Source organism: Drosophila simulans, chromosome 3R (assembly GCF_016746395.2).
Source record: "Drosophila simulans strain w501 chromosome 3R, Prin_Dsim_3.1, whole genome shotgun sequence".
NCBI lineage: Eukaryota > Metazoa > Arthropoda > Insecta > Diptera > Drosophilidae > Drosophila > Drosophila simulans.
In genome coordinates this window covers 26331084-26357215 of record NC_052523.2, presented here as the reverse complement: position 1 = coordinate 26357215, position 26132 = coordinate 26331084, and the positions used below count along the sequence as shown (strand labels likewise).

The 26132-nt window shown below is 43.0% G+C and overlaps 3 protein-coding genes across 3 annotated transcripts; 2 read left to right on the top strand and 1 right to left on the bottom strand.

Annotated features, from left to right (window-relative positions):
- Nucleotides 1-292: 292 nt before the first annotated feature.
- On the top strand, nt 293-1756 carry LOC27208369. Its single transcript, XM_016183955.3, has 3 exons — nt 293-1402; nt 1458-1520; nt 1586-1756. Exons 1-3 carry the CDS (start codon nt 1313-1315, stop codon nt 1730-1732), a joined length of 300 nt encoding a protein of 99 aa, XP_016036954.1. The 5' UTR covers nt 293-1312; the 3' UTR covers nt 1733-1756.
- A 19981-nt stretch (nt 1757-21737) lies between these two features.
- LOC6730204 (cecropin-C) lies at nt 21738-22243 on the bottom strand. The gene is made up of 2 exons (XM_002105453.4): nt 22003-22243; nt 21738-21932 (listed from the first exon to the last, which is right to left on the bottom strand). Exons 1-2 carry the CDS (start codon nt 22099-22101, stop codon nt 21840-21842), a joined length of 192 nt encoding a protein of 63 aa, XP_002105489.1. The 5' UTR covers nt 22102-22243; the 3' UTR covers nt 21738-21839.
- A 2570-nt stretch (nt 22244-24813) lies between these two features.
- Nucleotides 24814-25314, top strand: LOC6730203 (cecropin-B). The gene is made up of 2 exons (XM_002105452.4): nt 24814-24998; nt 25057-25314. The coding sequence occupies exons 1-2, from the start codon at nt 24900-24902 to the stop codon at nt 25147-25149; spliced, it is 192 nt and encodes a 63-aa protein (XP_002105488.1). The 5' UTR covers nt 24814-24899; the 3' UTR covers nt 25150-25314.
- Nucleotides 25315-26132: the final 818 nt, after the last annotated feature.

The following is a 26132-nucleotide window of genomic DNA, read 5'->3' as shown; positions in this document are numbered from 1 at the left end:
CGATTTTCGCGGAACGGTCAACGAGAAACTGGGTGAAATGATAACCGGTTTTCAATCTGATCACAAAACTAATCGTTCTTTAAACTCGAAATGAACATGAAATGAAATCAACATAATTATTAACAAATTTACCAGATGGAAATGTCTCTTAACTGGCTTTAAATATTTTATTTATTTTATTTCATAAACCTTGACCCAATGTATTACTCGATAACCCTTTCTTTGTACTTTGGTTCATTCATATTTTCAGATAGTACTGCACTTGCATGCTGCCATCCGTTGGAACGCTTGAATCTGGTTATAAAGTACTTGTAAATACGTATTGTGCTGTATTGAGATGAATGAAATATTGAATTTTTAAAACCTATTTGTATGCTGCACATCTGAAGAGCCGGCTACTCACGCTTCAATCAAAACATCGGCCAACTGGCGACCGCAGGAACATTGAATGGCCAACTGGGCGGAGTAATTCGGTTATGGCCACGCCCACCGGGCAATTATAAAGTCAATTTGAGCTACTTTAGCAGGGGTCCTGGCAAGTCCTGCGAAAGAGTACAAACGAGTGGGGAGAGCGGAAAAGTCTTCTAATCAATTTACCAACGAGGCAACCCCTCAGAAGTTTGATAATTGCATTGTGCTGCGCTTTGTGAAAAGTTTGTTTTTTTTTTGCCAGAGTGGGAAATTAGAAGGCCAGCTATAAAATTAGCCATATGGCGAAGAAGGGGTTTCCCAGGTAGAAGCATTTTCCGATGCTTTGTTTCCTTCCCCTCCCCGTATAAAACTGGCAATTGCATTTCTATTTCCATTTAACGGCAGCTGAGACCCTCGACTATAAAACTTTATCGACTTGTTAACTGAGCTTCGTATCAATAAATGCCAACGTGCCACACAGACGTTGACATGCCATTAAATGTCAATGCCAAGTGCGTCTCAGGACACATATCCTGGATCCTTTAGTCAGTTTTTGCATGACGACGAGGGTGCTCTACACCCCTCGAAGCACAACAATTGTGGAATTTGCAAGGGTAAGTGCCAGCATTTGGGCCAAATTGTTGTATAAACTCAATGAAATTAAAATGCGAAAAAGAGAGAAATGTGAGTGCAAATAAATGAATGGAATGAAATAAAAATGGCAAAGTATCCGGATCGCTTTCATTAGTTAATGGATTGCTCATGAGATGAATGGAGAGACCTATTTGAATACAGTCGTAGTGCTGATATCTCAACTGCACCCGCGATTAATCAGAATTATGTGCTCAAGACGCCATATTAGTATTCATTCTTAAAGTGTAATTCAAGTAAATCAGTCGCAATGAAAAGCTATCTGCTGCTGGGCATATTATTATTATACTATCTGTGCATGTTTTTGCTGATTGAGGGACGGAGTGCTGGGATCAAAGAGGTTAGTCTGCTTCCATAATAACAATAATTAAGTATCTCAGTGAGTTTCTTTTTAGAAAAGCGACCATAGCACAAATATGCATCTTCTCTGCCCAACTTTTTCAAACATTTCTCTGCAGGTAGAATTTAATTGATTTGTTTTCTTTATATTAGCAGTAATAACAGTATCTTTCCTATAACTTAGAACATAACCCGTCTCTATAGATCAAGTTTGGGTGGACGCGTACAAACGGATCACTTGGGAAGATCACGGACTCACCATCGGAGAAGAGTTCCAACTAGGCGTCGAAATAAGCCAAAACTTAACCATTCTCTACAGCAAATTGCTTGAATAAAGATACTTTTATGATCCAAACTGTAGTAGTAGCTACAAGTTGTTTTTAGTTACACTTCTACACAAGATGTAGACCCACATCCCCATAAATATGCAATCGAATTGCCTGGGACGCGACTGTACCCAGCTGTTGATGACAGTGCAGTCATCCCACGCACGTGGCCACCAAATGAAGAGTAAATAAAATCCGAGTCCTGGCTCCCAGGATCCTTCACATGCCATCGCCATAATCGCTGCTTAATGGGAAAACTGTCTCGCGATAATAATCATCATCGCCGATTTTTCCTTATACAGCAATAATTGCGCACGTGAGGCGAACGAAGGATGACTTTCGCATTATGGGAAACTGGTTAGGTGGAAATTTGCATATTTCTGTGGCAACCCTCGCGAAAATCAAGCACTTGAACCCGCGTTCAATGTTTATTAAAAATTAGCAGCAAGCTGTTGGCAAATGAAGGCACAAGCCGAAATTTATTTGCAAAATCAAGCAGACATCCTTCCGTTTAAATTCGTTTTTTAAATGTGGATGATTGCCTGCAATTATGATTTCTGCGCGGGAAACTTGTTCAATTTAAATTCCAATTTAAAGGAGGTGGTTCCATTATTTGGCACACTAGGTCAGGTCGCAGGTCAAAGCTCCGGGGCAATCGCAGGTCATTCCTATTGTAAAGGAATATTTAATTCCAATTACACAAAGGGCGGCGCATTTGCATACGAAAAAGTGAAACTTAATTATAAGCATTTTGTAACATTTTTTTTCTAATTGAACTTTTCAGCCGCCGAGCAAACAAACCACCGCCCTAAGGACATTTTTCGGTGGGTGGGGCTGAACAAACAGCGACATATGTGAGTGTCAGTCACTGGGAAGGGGTGGTGGCCTTAACAGCATGTTTGGGACTGTACCAAGATGACAAATTCGTGTCATTTGGCCAGGGAAATGAATAAATAAGGTGCGCAGCTATGCCACACACATGAGGGCATGGGAAAACACTTGCAAGTTTCCCAAGGTTTCGAGTGGCTTTTCCCTGCAAATTCCGTTTCTAGCGGAGAGGTTGCGAAACTTGAAGTTGCTCAACATGGACAGTTTTGCACATTAGCACGCAGCACTCGAGATAATGCGGGAAATTGGGAAAAAGGACCTCTTGAGCCTGTCAGTCAGACACTTAGAGCCACTCGCCCTTCCACTTCCCTGCCATTCGGCAGATTTGGAAAGTCAAATACAATTTGATAGCCGGGTCGGACAAAGCCAAAAAAGACCAGTTAACGAGGATGGAGAAAGGTTAGAGTGCCGCAGGCGGGACTTCAGATACAAAACGTTCCAAATTGGACCACATGCGGACCATATCCCAATCCAAACCCGGCCCCGCGATCCCAAAAACATTTGGGCAACCCACCAACTATGCAAATAACATTAATTGTTTCGCCAAACAAAGGAAATGCAAAACAGTAATCACGGAAAATAGGGAAAATGCGAGAGCGGGGGGAAGTGGAAACGATACAATTTGGATTTCGAATTGATGTTGGAAAATTATAATGCACATAACCCTAACTCCGGGCAGTCGCGTTAAGCGGAAGCGATTCGTTTAAATTTGATATGGGATATGCTGTATGGTATTTGGTATTTGGGATACTGCAGGATAAAGGTACAGTACACTACAGACAGTGCGGACCAACCCCATAAAGCGATTTCGCTGGGCTTTCAGGGTTGGGAGAGGAAAAGTCGGGAAATACATCAAACAGCAACAACCCTGAGCATTTTTGGGTTACAAGGTGAAAGTCCCTTGCTCCGCGGACTTCTTCAAGATGCTTTTCAGTACAGCCTCATATGGTAAGGATGCACTTAAAAAAAATAAGGTAAGGTAATAGGGTGTTATAAGATATGGAACCCATTTTTATAAGTTTCCTGCAAGTTGCTTCAATTCAAAAATTAATTCAAAATTAATTGAAGGATGTTAAATGAAGTAAACTTTAATAATGAAAATGAAAGTACTCTTTTTTGAGTGTCTGGCGAAGTTTTCTTTTAATCGCTCTTGGCGAACGCCTTACAATGGGAGCAGCCTCCTTCCAGCGGCTTTTCTCCTTACATCGCGCTTTCCATCTCCGGTGACTTTCCCCCCTTCACGGCTTTATTGTTGTTGTGCGTGTGTTACAGTCCAGCGATTTGCATATGAATGAACGTAATAAGGCAGGGCAGGCAAATGAAAAGTAAGCTGAGCACCCAACTCCAGGTCGAACTCCTTCTCCAGATCGGAGCTGAAATCCTTATGCATGCGAATCCGTATCCTTACAAAAGAAGGCACATATGGAGTATCCGAAAGTGCCGGTCGTAACTGGTAATGAAACATTCCACGAGTGCGGAATTAATAGGAATGATTTGTCTTTTGTTGTTGGTCGGGATAAATGCCGCGGGAAGGATTCTCTAAATTGCATTCGAATGTTTAATTGAGCGGAAGGAGGAGGACCAGAAAGTAGAGATCTCGAGGGGAGAACAATAAGGGTAAAATATTTAGGGTACTTGAATGCAAAATTATATTACAATATTATCAATACAAGAAGAAGCCATTCAGTAGTATTAAAATATATCCTCGGGCGAAAGGACACTTTCTGGGAACATATCATTATGTATGCCAACATAATAGCGTGATATGTAACTTCAAATCCCATTGAGACTTCAAGACCATTCCAATTAAACAAATGTTGGACTAAATTAAGGTATAATCTAAGGTCCTAGTTCCCTAATTGCAATCGCAGCGAACTGTTTCTAATCAAGTTCATCACGCCATTTTCCCTTGATTGACTCCAATTATCGGTTTGCTCCTTTCAGATCCAAATGCCATATCGCAAGTCCATGCACGAATGCTAAAGAAGGAAATTACTTAAATCGAAATTACGCCGCATTCGGTGGAAAGAATAAGGGTCCAGTTCTCGAGTCCTTGGCAGGACATCAACATTGAAATTTAATCAACTTGCTTTTTCCGGCCAACTACTCATCGATGTTGGTTCTTTTTTACTATGCTAAGCCGGAGTGACCCAGGGAAAGACCCTTCTCAGCACGCATGAAGTTCATTGATTAACGATTTCCACACGAGGAGTTGGGAGTGAGGAGGAGTAGGGGGAGGGGTGCTTTTCCCGGGGGGAAATGGCAGGACATGCACACACATAATCAAAAAATTAAAATCTCTTTATGTTTTTATGCGCGCTGATTGAATGGTCCCATTGTTGTTATTGCTGGACAGTTTGATGTGCCATTGATGGACTCGACTAATCGCCGGACTGGCCACCCCTCGGAATCATCGGAATCATAGTCATCATCCCATGGTCAACCCCCGGTTCCTGGTCATCGCCAGTCGAGTGTAATGGATACGAGGCAAAGGACCAGAGCCATTATCCTTTGGCCGCGGGCGTTGGAAAAGCGCTGGGAAAACCAGACAACCAGAAAACCGCGACGGAGAAAATGGAAATTGTTGCTCCTTTGTGCGGCTTCACTTTCACATGTGGCACGTCCCATTTTCCCAGGTAGCATTTAATTAAGCCCCAGTGCCGCGAGCTCCTGCTAATCTCTAATCAGGTTATTACCAGACTTTCCAGCGCTTCCCTTTGAGGTTCGCTTCCTCTTTGATTCGCTAATTGGGAGTGAGTGTGTGAGTGAATGATCGAGTGTGTGAGTGAATGAGCGGACAGGGGATTTCACACCTCGTGTCCTCAGAAAGACAAGAGAGCTGGTCTGACAGGTTTAAGGTTCTTTGAAGTGGTCCTGGAACAAAGAAGCGCCGCAGTTGGGCAACTTTTGTGCCAGTTTTCATTGTACACACAGCGGAAAATTGGGCTGGAGTGTCAAAGATCCTTTTTATTACTTAACTTGACTATCTCGAAGTTCCTTTAAACCGAGCCATATCTTGAAAATGTCAAAGGACTTTCCTTTATTTCATAGTTCATTCCATAATTTCTTCTCTGTGCAAATAGAGTTCTGCTTGGATTTGGAGTGACCACGGACAGCTGCTGGAGGAAGGGAAGTGGAACTCCTCAGGAGTCTTAAAGTATCACTCGAGGAATCCAATAAGCCGCCCGGGGCCAAGACAATGGCGCACCAATGATGACAATCATCGGAACGATGATGGCAACTTCGGCGATGAAATGAGGATGATGACTAAGCGATGTCCACCCTCGGGGAAAGTAGTTAACCCCGCACCGCTCTTCTGAGCTGCCTCGCTTTTATTGCAATTTGCGAAAATTTACTGGCGGAGAAAGTGAAAGGAGCAGCGACGATATTTGATTACGAAATGCTGGGGAAACTGCTCACGAGTCAATAATGATAAACATAAACCCAGAGATTGTGAGAAGTGGAGTGCTGACATCTGATGCCGGCAACATTCGCCGAAGGACCTTCGCCAAAGGACCCCCAGTGGACCGGGCCAGGCATTAATTGCCGAAATTAAATTTATTTCCTTCATTAATACATGGATACACCAGGCGAGATGTCAAGTAATCAAGCGCATCCTGTGCCCGGAAAGCGCGGAGGAAGTGGAGGGCATGTGCTGCATGGCTACATTTGAATGACAGCCGAGGTTTGACATTTGCAGCATGTCATGCTGCTTATTAAAAGCATAAATAAGTATAAGTGGATAGTTGAATGACAGCGATATGAGCCGGATAATATGGGCAAAATCCACCCCGAATGGAATGTGTGGAGCAAGCAAAGGCTTGACCAGTGAAGCCCTAGATGAGAACCAGGTACGGTTCTCGTAAAATTCCAATCAATTTGCGACAAAGAAAATGTCTCAAGCTCGCCACAGGACATTTTACGCACTACAATGCTGGACAATTTGGCCAGGACAATGGCCACAAATCACTGTGGAAATTGTACAAATCTCTGTCGGATATTTGGGCCGACAGATAAACAAGTTTTTCCCACATGGCTTCTTCCCCTGCCAAAGTGTTCCACTTTTCAACTGTTCGTGTCGTTAATCAATTAACTTTGGACCACTTTTCCAGGACCGGACACGCCCCCTCCATTTGGTAACCTCCCCGCCCGCCGGGTGGTTCATGCTTGACCACTTCAATATGTCAAACAAATCAAACACATAAATCCGCACCCAGTTGCAGGCGAAGCCACACAAAAGATGTTGTCCGAGCAAATATTGAAAAGTGAAAAGTTTATATGCTGCCAATATGCGACTCCTTGTGGTCGTCCTTTCATCCTTGATTTATGTCGCAAATTTCTGTAATTTATGGCCGCGTGCTCGGTGGAGGGTTAATCGAATTGTGTTGATCGAATATTTGATACCTCTAAGTATAAAGAGATTTAGTTTGGTATAGCCTTAAAAAAATAGTCCATAGCTGTGTTCAAAAGTATACAATAAGAAAAGAAATATACTTGTTTCTAAACCCTTGTGGATTCGGCGACCCACTTTTATGATTAACCCAAATCGCATACCCTGTAAATACTAGGGGGTGAGCATAGTTACTGGTTATGCTTTTGATAGATTTCTTTGTGTTGTTCTTTGTTCCGGAAATGGCAATGATTGAAAGTTGTAGTTTGCAGAAGTCCCTTAAGTGTAGCGGGCATGGATTTATTTCCCCGCCCCATTTTTCCGGGCAATTAAAAGAATACTCCCCAAAAGCTGGAGCAACTTGCTGAAGAAGCTAAATGTGCAAGTCAACGGGACGGATGACGATTGAATGGCTGATTAATCCGCATCCCAGTAATCAACTGGTTGCCCAGGGCCAGGCACCAATCTCTGTGGGCAGCCTTGAAGCCGTTTTGCGGTTACACACGTCCCATCTTCAGGACCCTTCTGCGGTTAGACCCCACATAATCCCAACCCGCCGCTGACCAGACTGACCAGACTGTCTCGTGTAACCGAAGAGGACATGGAAAGGGCGTTCTGGCGTTATGTAATCCGAAGACCCCGTTTTCATTTATTACTTACCCTTCCGTTTCCCCGGGAAACTGCGACTGATTGAGCCTGAGTGATGGCAACAGTTGGCATGATTGAATGCCGTCCCTTTGCCCTCCAGAGATTCCTCCAAGCCGCTGACCGAATATATCATCGCCTTGGCAATGACGAATACCCAGTGAAATTGGCCCAGTAATGCCGAGTAATTAGTAGCAGTTCGCAGTTCACAGTTCTTGGGCATTAGTCACGGCACCTTAAAATTCCATCAACTGAAAATGGTCACACAAATGGCCCATTTCCATGCACTTGGCACTCTATGATATTGAAATTATGAGTGCTTATGACCATCGAGAGACCCCTTTTCCCCAGGACCTCCTTGGCTTCATCTTCAGCAGCTTTCACGCAGATGTTGTCCTGATCCCGGAGCGGAATCCTTTGTCGGGTCAGACTTTAGCCATTAGTCTGCCAGCTCGTCCGGACAACAAGGAATCCATTTCCGATATTGGGTGATAAAATTTTATGAATGTAATTTGCAGCGATTTGTTGCCCCATCCCGAGCTGGTCCTCCCAAAAGCCGAAGGGGTTGTGCTCGGAGGTTGGCTGGATGCTTGTGTCGTTGCCAAATTGTTATTGACAACATGACGGGCGAGTCGTAAATACTTATCTAAATATATATCTATGAATGTAATGTGCAATGTGCCATCGCTAGTCGGACGTTTGCATTTTCCCTAAATAATTGAAAGCATTTTCCCCAAGACAGCGGTTTGGCTTGAAAGCCAGCAAAAAAGTTGTCGTTCGGATAAAGTTTCCCCAGACATTTCTTTCTTGGCCAAAGTTCGCCAGATGCCTGAAAGATTAAACGCAAATTAGCCACAAGTTTACTCACAAAAGCCTAGACTTTTCAATGGCCATGTAGTTGGGAACTTTTCCTCTATGAATTAACATAAAATGGTTACATTTCTAGCCCATATATCTTGCATTTCCAAGTTTCCTGGCTCAAACACACTTTATTACCAAATCATGTGTGAAGCTCTCTCAATTATCAGTGCTAATTTCCCAGTAATCGCAATGGCATTGCTCCGCGAGATAATAATTCATAGTTATCTCCCAGTGGTTTGGTTTATCGTCGACATTTTCCCGCCACGCCCCCAAGTCGTTGAGGATGATAAATGACGTCACCTAGAGCTGGCGATCTGTTTAGCATAGAAAGCACATAAAATCATAAACAGGACGCATAAATAACCACATTAAAAAATCGAGAACAATGGCTGAGCGGAAAGGGAAAGCGGGAAAATTTGAGAAAATAGTGAAAATGTGCAAATTAGACGCGGCCATGGCGAAGTTTTCATAGCTGCCGATGATTTTATGGGCCATTTTAAAACATTAACTTCCGGCCGGGAAAGAGGCACTCCCCCCGATTTTTGGATACACCACCTCATCTGCACGCATGTGAGCTGATTTATGGGCAAATATACTTGATAAATGTGCGGGATTTGAAGGATTTCGCACAAATTACAATAAAGAACGAGGCGAAGGCGGCAAAACTGAGTGACTTGGTGTCCTGCATCCTGCGAGAGAATATCCTCGGGTTCCTCACATATGCGCATAATATGCGCTCCAAGTAAAAATTCGCAATTTGATTTATTGGCTGACTTAGTGAGCGTTTTCCAGGAGGGGTAGCGAACGTGCTTTTGCAGCTGAAATTGATTTACTTTGATTTTCAGATTTTTGCATTTTAAAACGAGGGTTGCTGGTACATATTAGCCAGCCGAAAAAAAAACGAGATAGGAAAGGGAAGCCGGGATCGATGTCAATTGGTGACGTCTTTTGGCGCTTTTGTTTTGCTGTCGCTGCCAATTTATTTTCAATATCCTTTGGTGTGTGTGCTTGTGTGTGCAGAACCCTAAGCAGCCATAATTCGCATTGCATTATGCCATCCGAGCCGAATGACAAACCACTCCACTCGAAAAGTCCGGGAGGAGCACACGCGGCCTGCACGCAATTTTAAATGGATTTATTGATACGCTCCGGCGGCCACAACATCGTTCGGAAAATGCGAAAACACAGGGGGTTACAATGTTTGCAAACATGTTTTGGCAGCGGCTATTTTTCAATTGTCACCGGAGGACGAAGGTTTGCCGAATTAACCCATCAGAAAGGTCGATTTCGCAGCCTGGGAAACTCGCTTTTCCACAGCTCACTTGATTACGCGCATCAATTGCGAATTTTGATTTTAATGGACCGGCTGGTTTCCCTGCAGAAATTGAATTTTGATTAGTTTCCAACACGCGACAGGGAAAAGCAGCAAGGGTCCTTTGATTGATTCGCCTTATTTGTCAGCGATGTCAGGATGCGGTTGCACTTTGTGTCTCTTTTTTTGGATTTTTGGATTTTTGGTAGCAAATTTGTCCGCTGCCAAGTTATGCAAATTAGGCGGTAATTGATATACTTTTTTCCTAACTTGCCTAATTTTTAAATTATTCCACTTTTGTGCGGTGTATTGCCTGAAATTGGTGGCGGAAAATGTGCGGAGTTTTTCCCTTAAGAAGTAAATTGGATAAATTTGCTTTTAATAGCGTACGCATAATGAAGTTTTTCTTGGGATTTTAATTAAACGAGTGGCTTTAAAAATCAATCCGAAATATGGCTATATTCAAATATGTCTTGAAAATACCTCCCAGCTCTACCAACTCTTTTGACCTCTTGCCACAAAATAAACCCACTTGTGAATAAGTACTGAGGACCTTAACAAACCAATCTGGCCGAGACCCTCTTTTCATATGCATAGCTCATAAATGGACGAGCAGGGAAAATTTAATGGACCTCAACCTCAGTGTCGAGGCAATTCCAAAAGGACACACTCACAAAGGCAGCAGCACCACAACAACAGTAATAAATAATAAATAATATTTCTCATAAATAATTGCTTCCCCTTTTCGGCTCGAAGGCCCCGGCCACTTCAGTATCCTTCTTCGACTGGCGCCCGACGACGAGAAATAAAAATATGTTAACTAATCACCGTAGGAAAGGATTTTTATGGGTTTTCATTTCCGCACATAATCGACTTATCCCCAGCATTTCGAGGGCCAGTCGAGGGGAAAAACCAAAGGCGGATATGTGGAACGTTGGGCTGTGCAATCTTCCACATTCGGAGGTGATATATGTCACTTGGCGAAATGTTGTGCCGTAGAAAAATGTCATTTCCGCCCGAAAGAGCTGCGGAAATGAGCGGCCAGCGGCGGGTGGAATATTGTGGCACAATCCATAAACAATCCCCGATTGAGTGGCCCGAAAACTTTTGACACAACCAAATCAAGTGAATGTCGCCGGCAATAAAAACTCCGGGGGTCTGGGCTAGTTTCTCGCCCTCCATATTTATGGTTATTGAGCCAGTGGGTCCGATAGCTGGACAAACCCCTCCTCGCCACTCGGCAATTACAGCGGCTTAATGACTCGGAGACTCCTTCGCGAGCGCGGATTGGAGGAGGTTGCCAGGATACCAGGACACCAGGACACTCCGATACTGCGATACCCGAATTCCAGGGAAGCTGGCCAAAAGGGCAGCCAAGGCGACCGGCAGCGGATGTCATTCGCAGTGCTATTGTGCTTTTGTACATCCTGCCACGAGGTGTCCTGCGCATAATTAGAATCCTGAGACGCGACGCATGCCGTATTCCAGATTCCGGATAAGAACACCACGGTGGTCTTAATCCTACACTCGGAAAATACTTCCGACAATTTTAAATTATAAAAAAAGCAATTGAATGAAATTACTACTGGGTGTGGGTCTTATTATGAAGTTCATTTTACAGCTGCAGATATTTCTCGCAGTGCATCTTCGATTCTGGTGCTGTCTTTGATTGGCACTCGTCAGTGACCTGCGAGGTGAAATAAATTTCAAAAAAATGCGGAACACAATGGAAGACGCCACAGGACACTGGTTGAAAGGCAGTTCCTGCTCTCGAGCTTTATCAATTGCCACACACCATGACGACCTCGAGGACTTGCAACGTCCGCGGCTAATTGTAAATTCAGGATTCCTCTTCCTGCCCCGAAATTCGACTAGAGAAATTTATTGCGTTGCCCGTTTGATAATGACATAATATTTTACGCTTCGACAAAGATTGGAGTGCGGGGTTTTATTTAAATTTTATTTGTGTGTGGCGTTCGCTACACATTTCCATTAATTTTAAGTGCTCACTTCGAGGGACTTCCCCCTGTTCCATTGTTCTGCCTGCCTTTGTGGGATCTGTGGATAAAAACGCGACAGGATCTGTATCTGTATCTGCATAATGTTATTGTTATTGACTTTTGCGCGCCGCTCAATCATAATCATAATCAATTGTTGGCCGGAGTCTTACCTGCTGGAATTCTTATCGCCAGCTGCCATTTGCATAATGGAAAAGTTTCAGTTGCTGTCAGAAGTGGACGCACTTTTGTGGCAGCTCCGTTTGAGATGCAATCCAATTGAATTTGGTACACAGGGAAAATCATTTCCTATGCTTTACTGAAGTACGAATATCTTTCACTGCAGAACTAGTTTCTAAAGCACTCTACACGAGGGTCCAGAGATTAAAAGGGAAGGAGAGCGATGATGTTTTGTCAGTGGCATCACGATAAGAGCCACCGGAGATAAACCGCTTGAAAAATCAAAGATTTGCACAACAAATAAAATTTGGCAACATGTTTACCGTTCGACTTAGGAACCCGCAAAGCCGAAGGAGGTCCTTTGAAAATCTCGAGTGGATTGAGATTGAGACAACTTGGTGGCCAGGTCACGTGAGCTGCGAGCGGAATCTTCAAAGGTACGGCCAATAGGCAAACACGGTATGAAATGCGCAAAATTGCGACCTTAATTTGCCAAAGTAAATACGGAAAATAAAAGAAACGCAGGCTGAATGGATTCTCAAATCTAATTTCCAATTTCGAATGCGGAAACCGCCAAAGCGAATGGGGAACCCCTTTTTTCTGCCCCTTTTTTGCTGAAATTTACATGCCATGGACACGCACTCGCTAAAACACACACATGCATATTATTTGCAAATTAGCCTGGTTGTCAGAGGACCAGGGGATGCGATTCGGATGGAGGACATCCCATCCTCCCCACATGCGAAATGGAACCAATAAAGCGTGAAGCACGCAGTCCTCGGTCGCCGGTCGCCAAACACCAGCCACGGCTCAATGGACCTGATTGTTGTCCTGATTCATCTCAGGGTCCCAGTACTGATCCACAGATCCTGCTGCTGGTCCTGGTTTTCGTCCAGGCCGGGATGTCATTTTGTCAAACGCATTTGAAAGCGGCTGGCTCGAGGGTTGGATGAAGGACATGTGAGGCTGGAATGGGCTGACTGATATCGACTGCCCCTTTTGCCTCGCGCATTGTTTGCTTTAAAGTTTGCCAAACTTGGTTTTCTGATACCCATTAAATGTTTTTAAACTGGGTAATTGAGGATTCTTAAAAACTAAACACATTTTCACTATGGTTTTTTAAGAGATTGAGATAGTTCGTCTTTATCATCAAGAATCAGGTTCTATCTATTAAGCAGAGATTTTTGGACATATTTATAGGTTTATTATAGAGTTCCCTTATAGTATGCATACCTTTAACTCTTCGGAACAGGACATGTAGTTGCTTTCGAATACTGGGTATATATTAGTCGATGTATGTGTGTCTTGTTCCATTTTTTGTTAGCTGTCCTTTGCTGGTTCCTGCGGCAACCACACGGGCGTTTCATTAAAGGGTTTGTCCAGAGGGGAAATGTGGCGGTGGTATCTGGTAAACTGACATTGGCGCTGTTTGTCATGTGTGGCACATGATTTGAGGCATTTCTGCTTCGATTGGCTTGAATGGGCTGCTCCAGTCCCAGTAAATTGCGAATGATGAAAGAAGAAAGGCAGTGCGCCATTTGCATGCCCCCTGCCCACATTTCACCCACTCCACCCATGTAAATGCTAGGTGCTTTGGGCACGACTGTACCTTGCAGATTGATGGCCAAGGCTCTCTTCTTGACTTTGGCTCACCCGCTGACAAGCGGTCATAAAAATTATTAATGAATTATGTTAACAGAGGAATGAATAATCTCAATTTGGATCCAATAAAAAAACGAACATATCAAATTTCGGGGGATTTCAGCTGGCCCTTCGATCGCGTGTGGCAGCCAAACAAATCATTAATCATCGAATGTTGCAACTTCTGTGGTTAAAATTAATTTCGCAGAAGAGCACAAAGTGCCGCAGGACAAGAAGACCAAATGCCCAAGCCTCGGGGAGCAAAACAACATTAAAAACTACTAAACGGGGGCAGACACAACCCCACAATGGGGGTCCAAAGGGGCTGGAGTGAGTGCCCCTTGAGCCTGTGGCTGACACATGCCGAGCTCCGTTTTTTACTTTTCATTATTTCGGGGTGCCACCGAGGGCTGCGAGACAGAAAAAAACTTTCACACATTGTTGTGAGGATGTGTAGCGAAAGCGCCGCGGGATATTTTTTGCACCCCGCCCACAGGACGGCGTGAAAACGCACACATTACAGGGGGTGTGGGAAAGCTAGGGGTGCGGTAATACATGGAAAACTGCTTTCTACAACTAGGAAATACTCGAAAAGTATTAGCCTCAGATTTATAATTTCAAATATATTTTAAAGGTGTCTAAAAGTATGCCCACAACATACCTCATTCAATGGAACATACTAACTTTCAATAGCAGAATTTTGGAAGCCTTGCGAGGTGTTGTTAAAATACCTTGTGTTTCTGAAAGTCCCCTCTAGATAAATTATAGTATGTTTAGTTATGCCTAATTTCTTCCAGTGTCTGAAGTCTTTGTTGTGCTGTAAAAAACGATTTGCGACGATTTGTGTCATGTGTGTGTGCATTACCGACGGCGGCGTACCCAAATCGGGGGAAAAAGGCTCGGAGGACGAAGGGTTCCGTGTCATCGGCAATGGCATTGATACTTTGTCAGACGTGTAAATTACATGGCGCATTCCACATGCCAAATTCCGCGCTCTCCCATCCGATTTTCACATGCAAATTTTCCCAAAAATGCGGATGAAAAGCCCGCGACGACATCATCATCATTATTCAAAGGACTCAACGATGCGGCGAAGGAAATCCCAAAGGGTTCCGAGCGTGGCAAACTACTTTAAATTTCAACCAATTTCAAATGACTTCTTGTCACACATGTGCGGATTACATGGGGGAGTGTGAAATGGGCGATGGGCCATAGGAATAGGGATTGCATCGTTAGTGCAAATCGCATCATCATCGGATCGGCGGAATCCAGTCGACGCTCGTCGCGTGTTTTGATTGATGTTGGACGCTTGTAAGTCCCCGAACCAATTCCAAATCCTGCCTCCCGAAACCCTTCACCCATGCGGTTTGACTTGGCAACCCCTTCTCGGGAATTCGATTTTCAAGGGCTGGGGCACGCACACTTTGCATCCGCGTTCATATTTTCTAATTTTTCACTGCGAATCTCCCGCTTTTCCATTTGACGCGTTGATTTATGGTGGAAAACGGGGTGATGCGGTGGGGTTAGGACCCCTGACAGCTGTGACTTGTTTATAAGGGTTAAGCTGTTTCAATTTCACTCAGTTATTAGGTGAGATAAGGCGGTAATGATAAGGTTGTGACAGCCCTGACATCATTCGGGTAAGAACAAATAATAAGCGCGAATAACCCTTTAAGATTGAAATCGCGAAACTGAGATTCCCACTTTTATTTCAAATATGTTTTTATTAAGACTTGGCTGTTACTTTACATAAAAAGCTGTAATCCCTGAAAAAGTGTCAAATACGGTGGAATGAGCTTGAGCTTTGGACAACTGTTTAACTTGTGTGCAATGAGCACGTAATGGAAACAAGGCCAGGAATTGCCCACTCATGCGAGACAATTTGGCAGGACAAACCGCCGCGACCCGCTTGACCAGTCATTTGTCAAATTTGACAGTTGCCATCGCACTGGTGGCAACCCTGGTCAGCGGGGAAGCCCGGCAATCCAGGCAGCTGGTCAACCTGTTTGAGGTTGCATACTCATGCGACAAATGTGCCACGCAGTGGACTTTAAATTCAATTCATTCACGGCAACACACATCACACAATGACTTTCAATTAGACAGCTGAATGGTGCGAAAGGGGTTGGGACAGCCGGGGAATACCGGGGAAAACACTTTCTCCGGCTGGTCAAGTGGTCAACGGTCTGTTAATTGGCCAACACGGAGGCTGAAGAGGTTAAGGGTTGCCATGAGAGCACACGATGATGCCAGCGAACTTCAAAACGCATTTTCCGCTCGTTAGGTCCTGTTTGGAAGTTTTCATTTTACGGGGGTTTAAAAGGACATTGCCAGTCATTGAGGGACTTGCTAGCCCCTGGCTAATCAAAGTATTCATGAGCCTAGCACAAATGGTACAGTAACGCCTACACGGACTAAAGTATCTGTCAGATTGCTGTGTAGTCCCCACCTCAAGTTGACTCATTCGATGCGAATCAGTGTTAACACGAAGTGCAAATCAAATTTGCCTCAACTTGCCATTTTTCAAGCTGTCACTAGCACTCACGACCAACATCGCGACCCCTCTTCCTTATTTTCCCAGATCGCAAACTTCTCATGACACAATGAAGATACGGACAAACATATTGACAGCTCGTTGCCATTTAGCGAAATGTTTAAATAAAAATTTGCATTCATTTAGCGAGAAAGATTTCAGCGCCAGAAGGAAATTGTTCGCCACCCTCCGAAAAATAGAAAACTGCCATTGGCGCCAATCAGCAACACGTCAAAAGTAACGGGCTCTTGAAGACACTTACCAAATCGCTGGAACTACGCGCAACATATGTTCCAGTCAACTTCCTTTGCGAATTTAAAAAAATTGCGAGTGTCGCGACGACAACAATGGCGGGGAGGATTGAGATTCAGATGCAGATTCGGTTTCGGATACGGATGCCGTGGGTGAAAGTGTCCTGGCGTGACAGAAATGATTTGGGCGTTGATGTCATCAGCATCAGCATCAAAATGTAGACCTCGCGATTGTAAAAATTAATGATGTTTTGCCGCTAAATAGTTGGGCTGGGAAGCAGGGCACATGTGTGACTGAGTGACTGCCTGGGAAAGCGGGCAAGGAAAATCCGGAAGACTTTTCACATCCGTTTGCAATTTTTAAGCCAGTGCAAAGTGTTTTCTTTGGGCTCTTCTGAGGTTTTCCCTCTTGGCTGTCGGCGCGTAAATTGACACGACTTTGCTTTATTTTCCCCCATTTTCCATTTATCCTTGCCTCGTTATGCTAATGTCCTTTGGGCCGTAAAGTAAAAAAGAGTTTTGATTAATGATGCCACTGGATGACGCAAAGCCGCCACAGATGGCCCACCTATCCAGGATTGTTATTAAAAAATATTGTAAAGCCCGCTGGAAAACTCTCCACTTACATCCTCGTGTATTTTCTTTTTTACTTTCGAGGGGTAACTCCATATCAGATCAGGTTAGCCTCAAGTTACGCTACTTTACTCTTTCAATATTTAATCAAAGCTGAGAGCAAACAATCGACCAACAACGATGGGAAACGGAACCTTAATCAAAAAATCAAACAATTGACATTCAATATGGTCTAATTTTTTACGCTGCCATTAAACAAATTATTGGGGAAGCTGGCAGCCGTTGGAGAGCTGGAAAACCCGAAACGCGTCGAGACAGCCCATTTTCCCCAGAGGACCGCAACGACAACATATCAATAAACCAAACAACGGCCAGGACAAACAATGCCGAGTGGAGAGGATGGCAAAGAAAACTGAGCCCTAGATTGGTAATTGAAAAATGCGAATGAAACTCTATATGGGGCACCGCCATCCTGTAATTGGGCTCGACTGTACCGGGCATCGAAGTCAGAGGTCAGACTGTACCTGCCGCTGACAGGAGTACAAAAAGCGGCAATAATTGCGCCAAATTTGGTTAAAATGAGGCAGAAACGCATGGAAAATTCGGAAAAGTCCCTGCAAGATTTACGCATAATTAAGTGCGCTCAAAAGGTGTCCGCACAATACACTCTCCTTTTAAGACACTGAGAAAAACATCTTATATCTTAAAACATATAAATAATAAGGGTATGTCTAAAAACTTAATGGATGATCTTAGCTTGCATACTTACGACAACCTATCAGATACTGCATATATCTATATAATATATCTATTTAATAATATTTTGCTTAATTTTTCTGGGAGTGTAGATTCTTGCATTGCAGGACCTGCAAAGGACCAACAAAAACCATGCCAGAACAGGACAAGAGTCCGCATTTACATAATGCTCTTGAGAGGAAAGAGGATTTATGTGTGGCACTTGAGTGCCGCAAATTAATTCAAATGAAATGCGTCCAGAACTTAATCCTCCGCTCCATTGTTGTCCTGGCTGCCAGTCCAATCCCCTGCAGAAGGACTAATTTGGTGCAATTGCGACACCTAGGAATCGCTTGCTCGGCTTTGATTTGCGCTAATCGCAAAAGTGTCAGCGACCAGGAGAACTGGATGTTTTCCTCATTTCCGCATTTAATCACCCCGGGAATGGGCACTGTCCTTGGGTCCTTTTGTTCGTCCTGCGATGGATGGGAGACCCAGAAAGTCCTAGATTCCGAGATGACAGAAATCAGAGCAAAACTAATTTCCCGTTAATGAGGGTCGCTCGCCCTGTTGCGTTTTCGCCGGCATTTTCCTCATTTTCGTGGCTCACATTTTTTTCTCCGCGCGTGATTACGAATTTTTCCCACTCACACACATGCGCCTCATTAATAATTTTTTCGCCACTCGCTGCCAGGATCGAGATTAATTTGCGCCTCGAAAGGATCTGACGTGTGCCTGTCAGTCGGAAATGTCTCTCTCTTTTTCGGCCCACTGCCTTCTTTTATCTTTGGAATAATGCCAGGATGTGGATGGGGGAGTCCTGGTGTTCCTTGTTCCTTTTTCGCGGGCGGAAGCTGCTGAGGCGTCAAATTGTTATTAATTGAAAGTCAAAAGTTCGGCCTGTGCCGCCAGTTTTAATTGGATTGTTCGCTTATCTCGGCGCGAATTAATTACTGAGAGGGGAGCAATGGCAGATGTATTCCATACAATGTGGTTAGTAGAGTATAGTAAATAGAGAAAAACAACACATTTCATTTAAGCAAAAAAAAGCATTCTGTACTTAATTTTTTATATCTATTTCACAATCCTTTTATATCATTTTTATTGCCAATAAGCTCGCTGTTATGTTCCAAAGTTGTTTCATATCCGTGGCAAAAGTTTCGTTTTTATGTTATAGGGTTCTTAGCTTCTTTCAATCATCCACATGTATGATGTACATGTACATATGTAGTTCCTTTGTCAAGTGAGATTTCACTTTTAAGCATTTTTCCGCCCATCATCGGCATTCCTAATAAAAAGATTGCTGAGCCCATGAGGTCATCCAGTGGTGACGCATTGAACTGTGTGCTCAACACCTCCCCATTCATATTCATATCCATATTCGGGTGTGGATTCAAGCTATCTATGCATCCTCACGCGATCTGATCTAAAAGGATCTCATTGGGAGGCATTCGCCTGGAAGCTGGCAACAATTGAATTGATTTTATTGCCCCGGGAAAGTTATGCGCTGACAGGACCTTGGCTCACTGGATGAGCATAATGTCCCGGCTGCAAGATACACACAATAAAAAATGCCTATGTGCCCAGCAATTTCATTTCGTTTGTCCTGAAAAGGCACCCAAAAGCGCTGCCATTGTTGTAGTCTGTTTATTAAATTGCTGGCTCGAAAGGGGTGAGATATTCCAGGGCAGGGGGCCAAAATCCGGGGCCACCTTTGTTAATCGTCAAGCTGACAATAAATCTTGGCCAAGCCAGGGAACCCGAATTGCGTATGAGCTGTACGGTGTAATTCCCGACTTGGCATTCCCCATGCACACACAGATACTCACACGCACACTTATTCGCGCCACAGACAAAGATACGGATGCGGATTGAGGAGCAAGGGTTCGGGGAAAATATTTCATAAATTGAATTGTTTTGCATTGTTGTCGCCGCCGAGAGCTGCTCTTATTTCGAATTGCTCGACAAAACCAAATAAAAAGCATCCATATATGAGTACTCGAGGGCAGACATATATGTATGTTTTTGTGTATCTTTGTGATTTATAACGCGCTTAGAATGGCAGTGCAGTGCTGGAAATGAAATCAAAGCGTCATCCAGTCTGGCAAAACGTCTGATTTGATGATGACATGTAACTAACAATGGGAAGAACGACATTGGGACAGTACAACTAAATACATTTTCCTTACAATGCATAGTTTTTATAGGTATTCTTGGTTAGTTCTTAAAGTTAAATATACATTTTAAAAAGTAGGAAAGTACGAAGAAGAAGTTGAGAAGTATCTGTTGAGTTACCTTTTCTTTCTGTTGCATGCTTAATAACAAAGAGTTGAGTGTATCTACGAGGAAATCATCGCCTGACATCGTTAGCTGTCTGGGAAATTCTATGAAGTGACAGCGACTATGGCATTTTAAATATGATAAATGAAATATCTCGAATGAAAGTGAAACCGCAGTTCATTTTGTGGAGTGGGTGATAGACGGGTGGTTAAGTTCCACTCCATTCCAAACTGCTTCTGACACTTTAAAAGGCGAATTGAATTTAAATTTGCTGATTACGCTCGGAGCAGTGCGAATAATGGTTATATTGAGCCATAAAAGAAATTAAGTCAAACATTATTCCCGGCCGAACGGCCGACATCCCCCATCTGCGCGTAATATATTTTAAAACAACTTTCACCACCTTTGAACTGGGTGGGCAAATATTATTGATACATCGGCGGCTTCTCAATGGTTTGTAAACGATTTCTGGAGAGGATTTCGCTTACAAGGGGCATCCTGGCGGGGTGCCACATACTTATTCCGCCTTTCTCCACAGCTACAACGCATATTACACAATATTTTTAGCAACAGATTCTCGAGTGCTGTTCGAGGAGGGGCTTACGCATGATTTTCCGGGATTTGCCTTATGAAATTTTCAAATTTTACAATCTGCGCCACGGGCGGCTCACGAGGAAATTACACTACGGTTCGCTTTTTGTGTAATTTCAAAATGATTATTACTGCGAGGGGGGTGGCGGAAATCAATGCATAAATTACAAAATACAGCCGGCAGACAAAAGCTGATCTTTATTGTTATTCAAATCATTTGGCAGCTGCCACGGCTCCATCGCCATCGCCATTTGAAGTTGGATTCCGCGCTTCTGAGGCGCCGAGCACGACGATAATGATTGACTGGCAGACAATCCAGGTCTAATCTGTCAATAATTCAGACCATGTGCTCTGGCTTTTAGCGCTTTTGAGCCCGAGGCGTCGAATTCGGCATCCCAAGCTGTCGATTTCCCAGGCGAGTTGGCCTAATCCGATGGAGATGCCGTGTAATTAGGTAGGGCGACATCGGAAGTGCCTTTAAAATTGATTCGGTTGCGGTTTTTTAAGCGAACTTTGGGCACTTTTATTGGAAAAAATGGATACTAGTACATTAACGTTGCTCTTCATCCCCGTTCTCATATATTTTGGTTAACCATTTATTTGTAATTACTTTTCTAACCACTCATGTGATGCTAGAAGGAATATTCCAATTTCATTACCCCCACTCGCAGTGTTTTGCTTTCGCGAAACCTGCGAATCATTTCCTCAAGGAGCTCCGATAATTTAATGTAAACTTTGCGGTCACGTGGCGCGACCTCCGCTCCCATGTAAGTAAATCAAAGCAAATTACCAGCCGAACACACAACAAGGAACACACACATGGGCCAAGGGCAACTCTCACCCATTTCAACTTTCAACCCAACGCAAACCCCGCCCACAAAAAGGTTCCCAGTTCGCAGTTCACAAGTGTTTTGACATTTGGACGCGTTTTGTGCCCAAAATGACCACCAACAAGAGGTGGACCCGGGGCACAAGTCGATGGCCCAAGGGAGCCCTTACACTTGTGCCCTGATCCCGGCAATCGCCGGGAAACTGTGGGAAAACCGGAAAAGCCCATCCACCCTGGGAAAGTGTAATCAAGCTCGTGATGGCCATGGATAACCCAAAAACATGGACACATATGCACATGTAAATTACTGGGATGTAAGCTAGTTTATTTCTATGGCTGGCGAATAAATAAGTGTGTATAATTAAGCGCGTTATCCTGCGAGAGTCCTTTGATGGACATTAAAGGCTCATCCTCTGGCGGTGGCTGCCACATTGGCGGCCTGTTGCGCAATCCCCAGTCCTTGAATGGTGGCATCCCGGGTGTGCTGGCCAATGCGCTCCTTTGCAAGTGATTATTAAACAAATTAGTAAAATTTACAAGCATTTCATATATTTTGTTGCTTAACTTACGATTCTCTTGCCCAGTTTCTTCAGCCAACCGGCTTCAGATTGTCCAATGCTGATGGCCAGGATGAGGGCGACGAAGACGAAGATCTTGTAGAAGTTCATGTTGAATTTTTTAGATTTAATTCCTTGGTATATATATATTTATAAAGATTGAGATTTAGCTGTTGATATAGCTGCTGCTGTGGGAACTGAGCGACTGATGACTGGACTTCTGGCACAGGCGGCTTTTATAGCGAAGAATGCGATGCCGATAAGGCGACGACGGGGAACTTTTCGCAGCGAAAAGAGAAAGACTGCAGTGAATCCCCTTCTTTACTGGGCGAAGACTGTCTTCGGTAATCTGTTTGAGCAGCTGCTAATAAAAATAGAGCGTTCTTCGCTTAGCTTCCATGTGTTCAAAAAGCAATAGCAATTCTAAACAATATTTTCAAATATAATTTAGATTTACAAAAAGGACACACTAACGCAACTGTACTTGATTTTTGAGAGGGGGATGTAGGCTTTCGCGCACATCGGCACATAATATCAACCACCACGAAAATGTAACTTTAATTTCAGCCATAAAAAACCAACATCGAGGGGCAGACAATAGACGCGCAGCAAAGACAACAAATGAATTAAATCAGCAAGGGAGGCAAAACACACACACACTCAATGTGGAAAGGGAAGGATATAAGGATATAAGAATAGAGCATCTAGGATGCGAAGCTGCGAGGATGATGGGCGCCCTGTCAGGATATGCCACTAATTTCCTTAACAAGTAAAAACGCTTTATCCATCTTGGGCCTTGACTCCGCTTCCTTGCTGCTCCTTTCCGGTTCCATGGCCTCTGCGAAATGTAAATAAAATCGCTCGAATTAACCGCTGAGTGACAGCTACAAGTGGCAGACGGAGACACAAAAGGAGCCAGCGAGTCCTGTGTCATAACCGCCAGGACTCGTCCTCATCCACATCCTCAGCCTTCGGAGTATCTAGTTGGTGAGCCCAGGGAAGCGTAAGTAAGTCAGTAAATGCCGCAACTGGTTGCAAAGGCCGGCTCAACTACTCAAATTGGAGGGAGCTATTCGGCAGACAAGTCTTAAATGATATTAAGGTGAGGGAAATGTCTGGGAAGTGTGTATTAGTAGTTCGGCTGGCAGCTCTTAAATTTCAGTTTAATTTAAATCTTTACTTTACTTCTTATATATTTCATATACATTTAATAATTAAGTAAAGTATAAGTCCCATTAGTCACGAAAGTGATTCAGATGATCTTTTAGCAGGCATCCCCGGAATCCAAATTCCCATTCCAGCTGATGAAGACCATCAGCCCACCTGGAGACAATGGCTGTGTCAATGTTTGAGCATCTTGGCCTTGCCTCCTCGATAGGCGAGTCTTAATCAGCAGATGCCGCCGGGGAACTTTTTCCTTGGGATTCACATTCGTTAAAACAGCGGAACCTAAACTGATAAGCGGAAGGTGCTGATAAAGAAATAGGGAGCACGTAAGGGAGGGGATCGGATCAATTGCAGGTGCGGCGTGAAACTGCCAGCTTGATCGATCACTTGAATCATTGAGTCAGAATACGTCATCGGTAACGAGATCTACTTGGTCGTGGGTTCTTTGTGCTTTACGAGGTAAGAGAAATCACACGCGAGTAAATCCATTCATAAAACTTATTCGTAGTAGAAGCTGGTTACCCATTACTCATGGAAATTACTCGGGGTACATTTTATTGCAGAAAATATGGGGAAAGGGAAATACAAGTAGTTAATTAGACAATAAACTACATAGGGTCTTTACTCAAAGGAGACATTCTCCAAAGTATCTTTAGGTTCTTAGCATCTGTTGACCAACATTCTTTCGAGTCATCAATTAAGTTAAGTTCGAGGTAGCGCGTATGTGTCAGTCGATCTAGTAGTTCTAACTCAATTCTACGATCGTTCAACCCATTGAGTAATACTCAGTTGTTGTTTCCCCTTTTTTTTTGCTCTGTTGTGGGGAAGCCAATGAAACGTGTTTGCTGATTAATCCATTTCGCATGGCGATCGAATGTTTGGCGTTATTTCCCGTACTTTTGCTGTGCGAATGTGTTTTGTTTTTATTGAAATTGTTTGTGACCACAATTGATGGAATACATTATGCTGGGAGTGGACAATAAATGGATAATGACATTTTGATTGAGGGGATTTCTTGTATCCAGGAAATATCATATTTCTACTGATGCTGTGTATAGTTGTTGTTAACTTATATTTGTGGGCTATATAAAGTATATTAGTATATAAATTAACATTTTTCTTGTAGTATTTAATTGCATCTGGTTCAATCCCCGAGTTATTAACTCTGCTGATAATTCAGTTCCATTGCGAACTAAGTGACTGATAGTCTTATTAATTTCAAAAAAGATGAAGACAGCATCTGTGATGCTGATACGATGGCAAAGGGGATTTTGTTTGTGAAAAAAAATTAATAAAAATTAAAAAATAATACAAATGGGAGGCTTGTTTTAGGGGAATGCTTACTAGGGAAAAACACAACACAATGTTGTGCAGAATACACTTGCATGGTCCCCTAAAAGTTTAAAAAGTATATTATTACTAATGTATGGCTGTGTCAATTTTAGTTTAATAAGCTAGTTTAAATCAGCATAATTAAAAAGATTAATCAAATCATAGTTTGCAACCAACAACTTGTTCTGAAATATCACTTGAGTAAGTCATAATCATGGTGCTGCTCCGATCTCAGTCCATCTTCTGGTGAACTTTTGTCCCGCAGAAAAAATCCCCGTCTGTGCAGCCGCAGCATCTGTTGGAATCGCTATATAAGCTCAATCTCTTTGATGTCCAGTCATCAGTCTCACAGTTCTCACTGCAGCAGCTTAAGCTTTCTTTCAATCCAGTCGTAAGCCAACAATCTCGTCATGAACTTCAACAAGATCTTCGTCTTCGTGGCCCTCATCCTGGCCATCAGCCTGGGAAACACAGAGGCTGGTTGGCTTAGGAAGCTGGGAAAGAAAATCGTATGGATTCCCTTCTAAACTAAATGAAATGAATTATTAAACTCGATTTTCCTTTTAGGAACGCATTGGCCAGCACACCAGGGATGCCTCAATCCAGGTCCTCGGAATCGCCCAACAAGCCGCCAATGTTGCAGCCACCGCTCGAGGTTGAAATCAAGTCTTAAAGATCTTCAACCCGCTAATTTCTCTTATTTATTATTAATGCATTAGGAAAATTAACATAATGAAAATAGATACTCAGTGCCAATGTCAAATTATTAAAATATAAGCAAGCAGATATTAATAAAATGAAATTAAGACAATATATAGAACAAAATGAATGTATTCCTCTGTAAGCTCATCAAAATGTTATCACAAAAACTGGTTAGCATAAATAAAAGTAGAATCTTGGAGGTTCTTATCATTTAATACTTATAGATTTTATTAAATATTTGTAGCAAATCAAGAAAAAACTGGTAATAATCTACTTTTTTTGACCCCTGGCTGTGGCAGCAACATCCGCGGCTTTTTGGCCGACTTCAATGACCTCAAGGACTGCGTTTTTGAAGTATCTAAAAGTCTTCTCAGATTTCTCCTTCTATGGAGAGGAATTTTAGTTAGATCGATGTAAAAGATGTACATAATTGCTTTAAACTTACAATATCCGAGGCTCTATTCGCCAGCCAACCGGCATGCGAGTGTTGCAAGTTAATTGCCAGGATGATGAAAGCAAGCAAAAAGATGTGGCTAAAGATCATATTAAGTAATATATATTTACAGACTGGAAAAAGCAGCAAATGTTTGTTTGCTAATGTTTTTTTTGGACTGAAGCTCAGAGCTCAGCCTTAAGTCTTTTTATAGGCGAACGCACTTCTACTTATAGAGATAAGGCATATAAGTGGATTTTCCCAGACGAAAATATTATCAATAGAATTTAAATCTATACAATACAACGAAATTAATTAGTGGATTATTGGTTGTACATATATTTTTGGCACGTGCGCTCCAAAAACTATAAAACTATAGATAGGGTTTTCATTCATTTCACACATTCGAAGAATAGATCTTTAGAGACAAAATATTGCTTTTGCGAATGTTTTATTTACGTAAATTTATTAAATAAATAAGATTTTATATAAATATTAATTAGATAGG

What these genes read in the sequence shown, in the direction of transcription:
- LOC27208369 (XM_016183955.3), top strand. Translation starts at nt 1,313, where the DNA reads ATGAAAAGCTATCTGCTGCTGGGCATATTATTATTATACTATCTGTGC. An exon ending in GGAGTGCTGGGATCAAAGAG is followed by an intron (nt 1,403 to 1,457) that starts GTTAGTCTGCTT and finishes GTTTCTTTTTAG; the next exon opens with AAAAGCGACCATAGCACAAA. An exon ending in TTTCAAACATTTCTCTGCAG is followed by an intron (nt 1,521 to 1,585) that starts GTAGAATTTAAT and finishes CCTATAACTTAG; the next exon opens with AACATAACCCGTCTCTATAG.
- LOC6730204 (XM_002105453.4), bottom strand. Translation starts at nt 22,101, where the DNA reads ATGAACTTCTACAAGATCTTCGTCTTCGTCGCCCTCATCCTGGCCATC. An exon ending in AGAAACTGGGCAAGAGAATC is followed by an intron (nt 21,933 to 22,002) that starts GTAAGTTAAGCA and finishes TCACTTGCAAAG; the next exon opens with GAGCGCATTGGCCAGCACAC.
- LOC6730203 (XM_002105452.4), top strand. Translation starts at nt 24,900, where the DNA reads ATGAACTTCAACAAGATCTTCGTCTTCGTGGCCCTCATCCTGGCCATC. An exon ending in GGAAGCTGGGAAAGAAAATC is followed by an intron (nt 24,999 to 25,056) that starts GTATGGATTCCC and finishes TTTTCCTTTTAG; the next exon opens with GAACGCATTGGCCAGCACAC.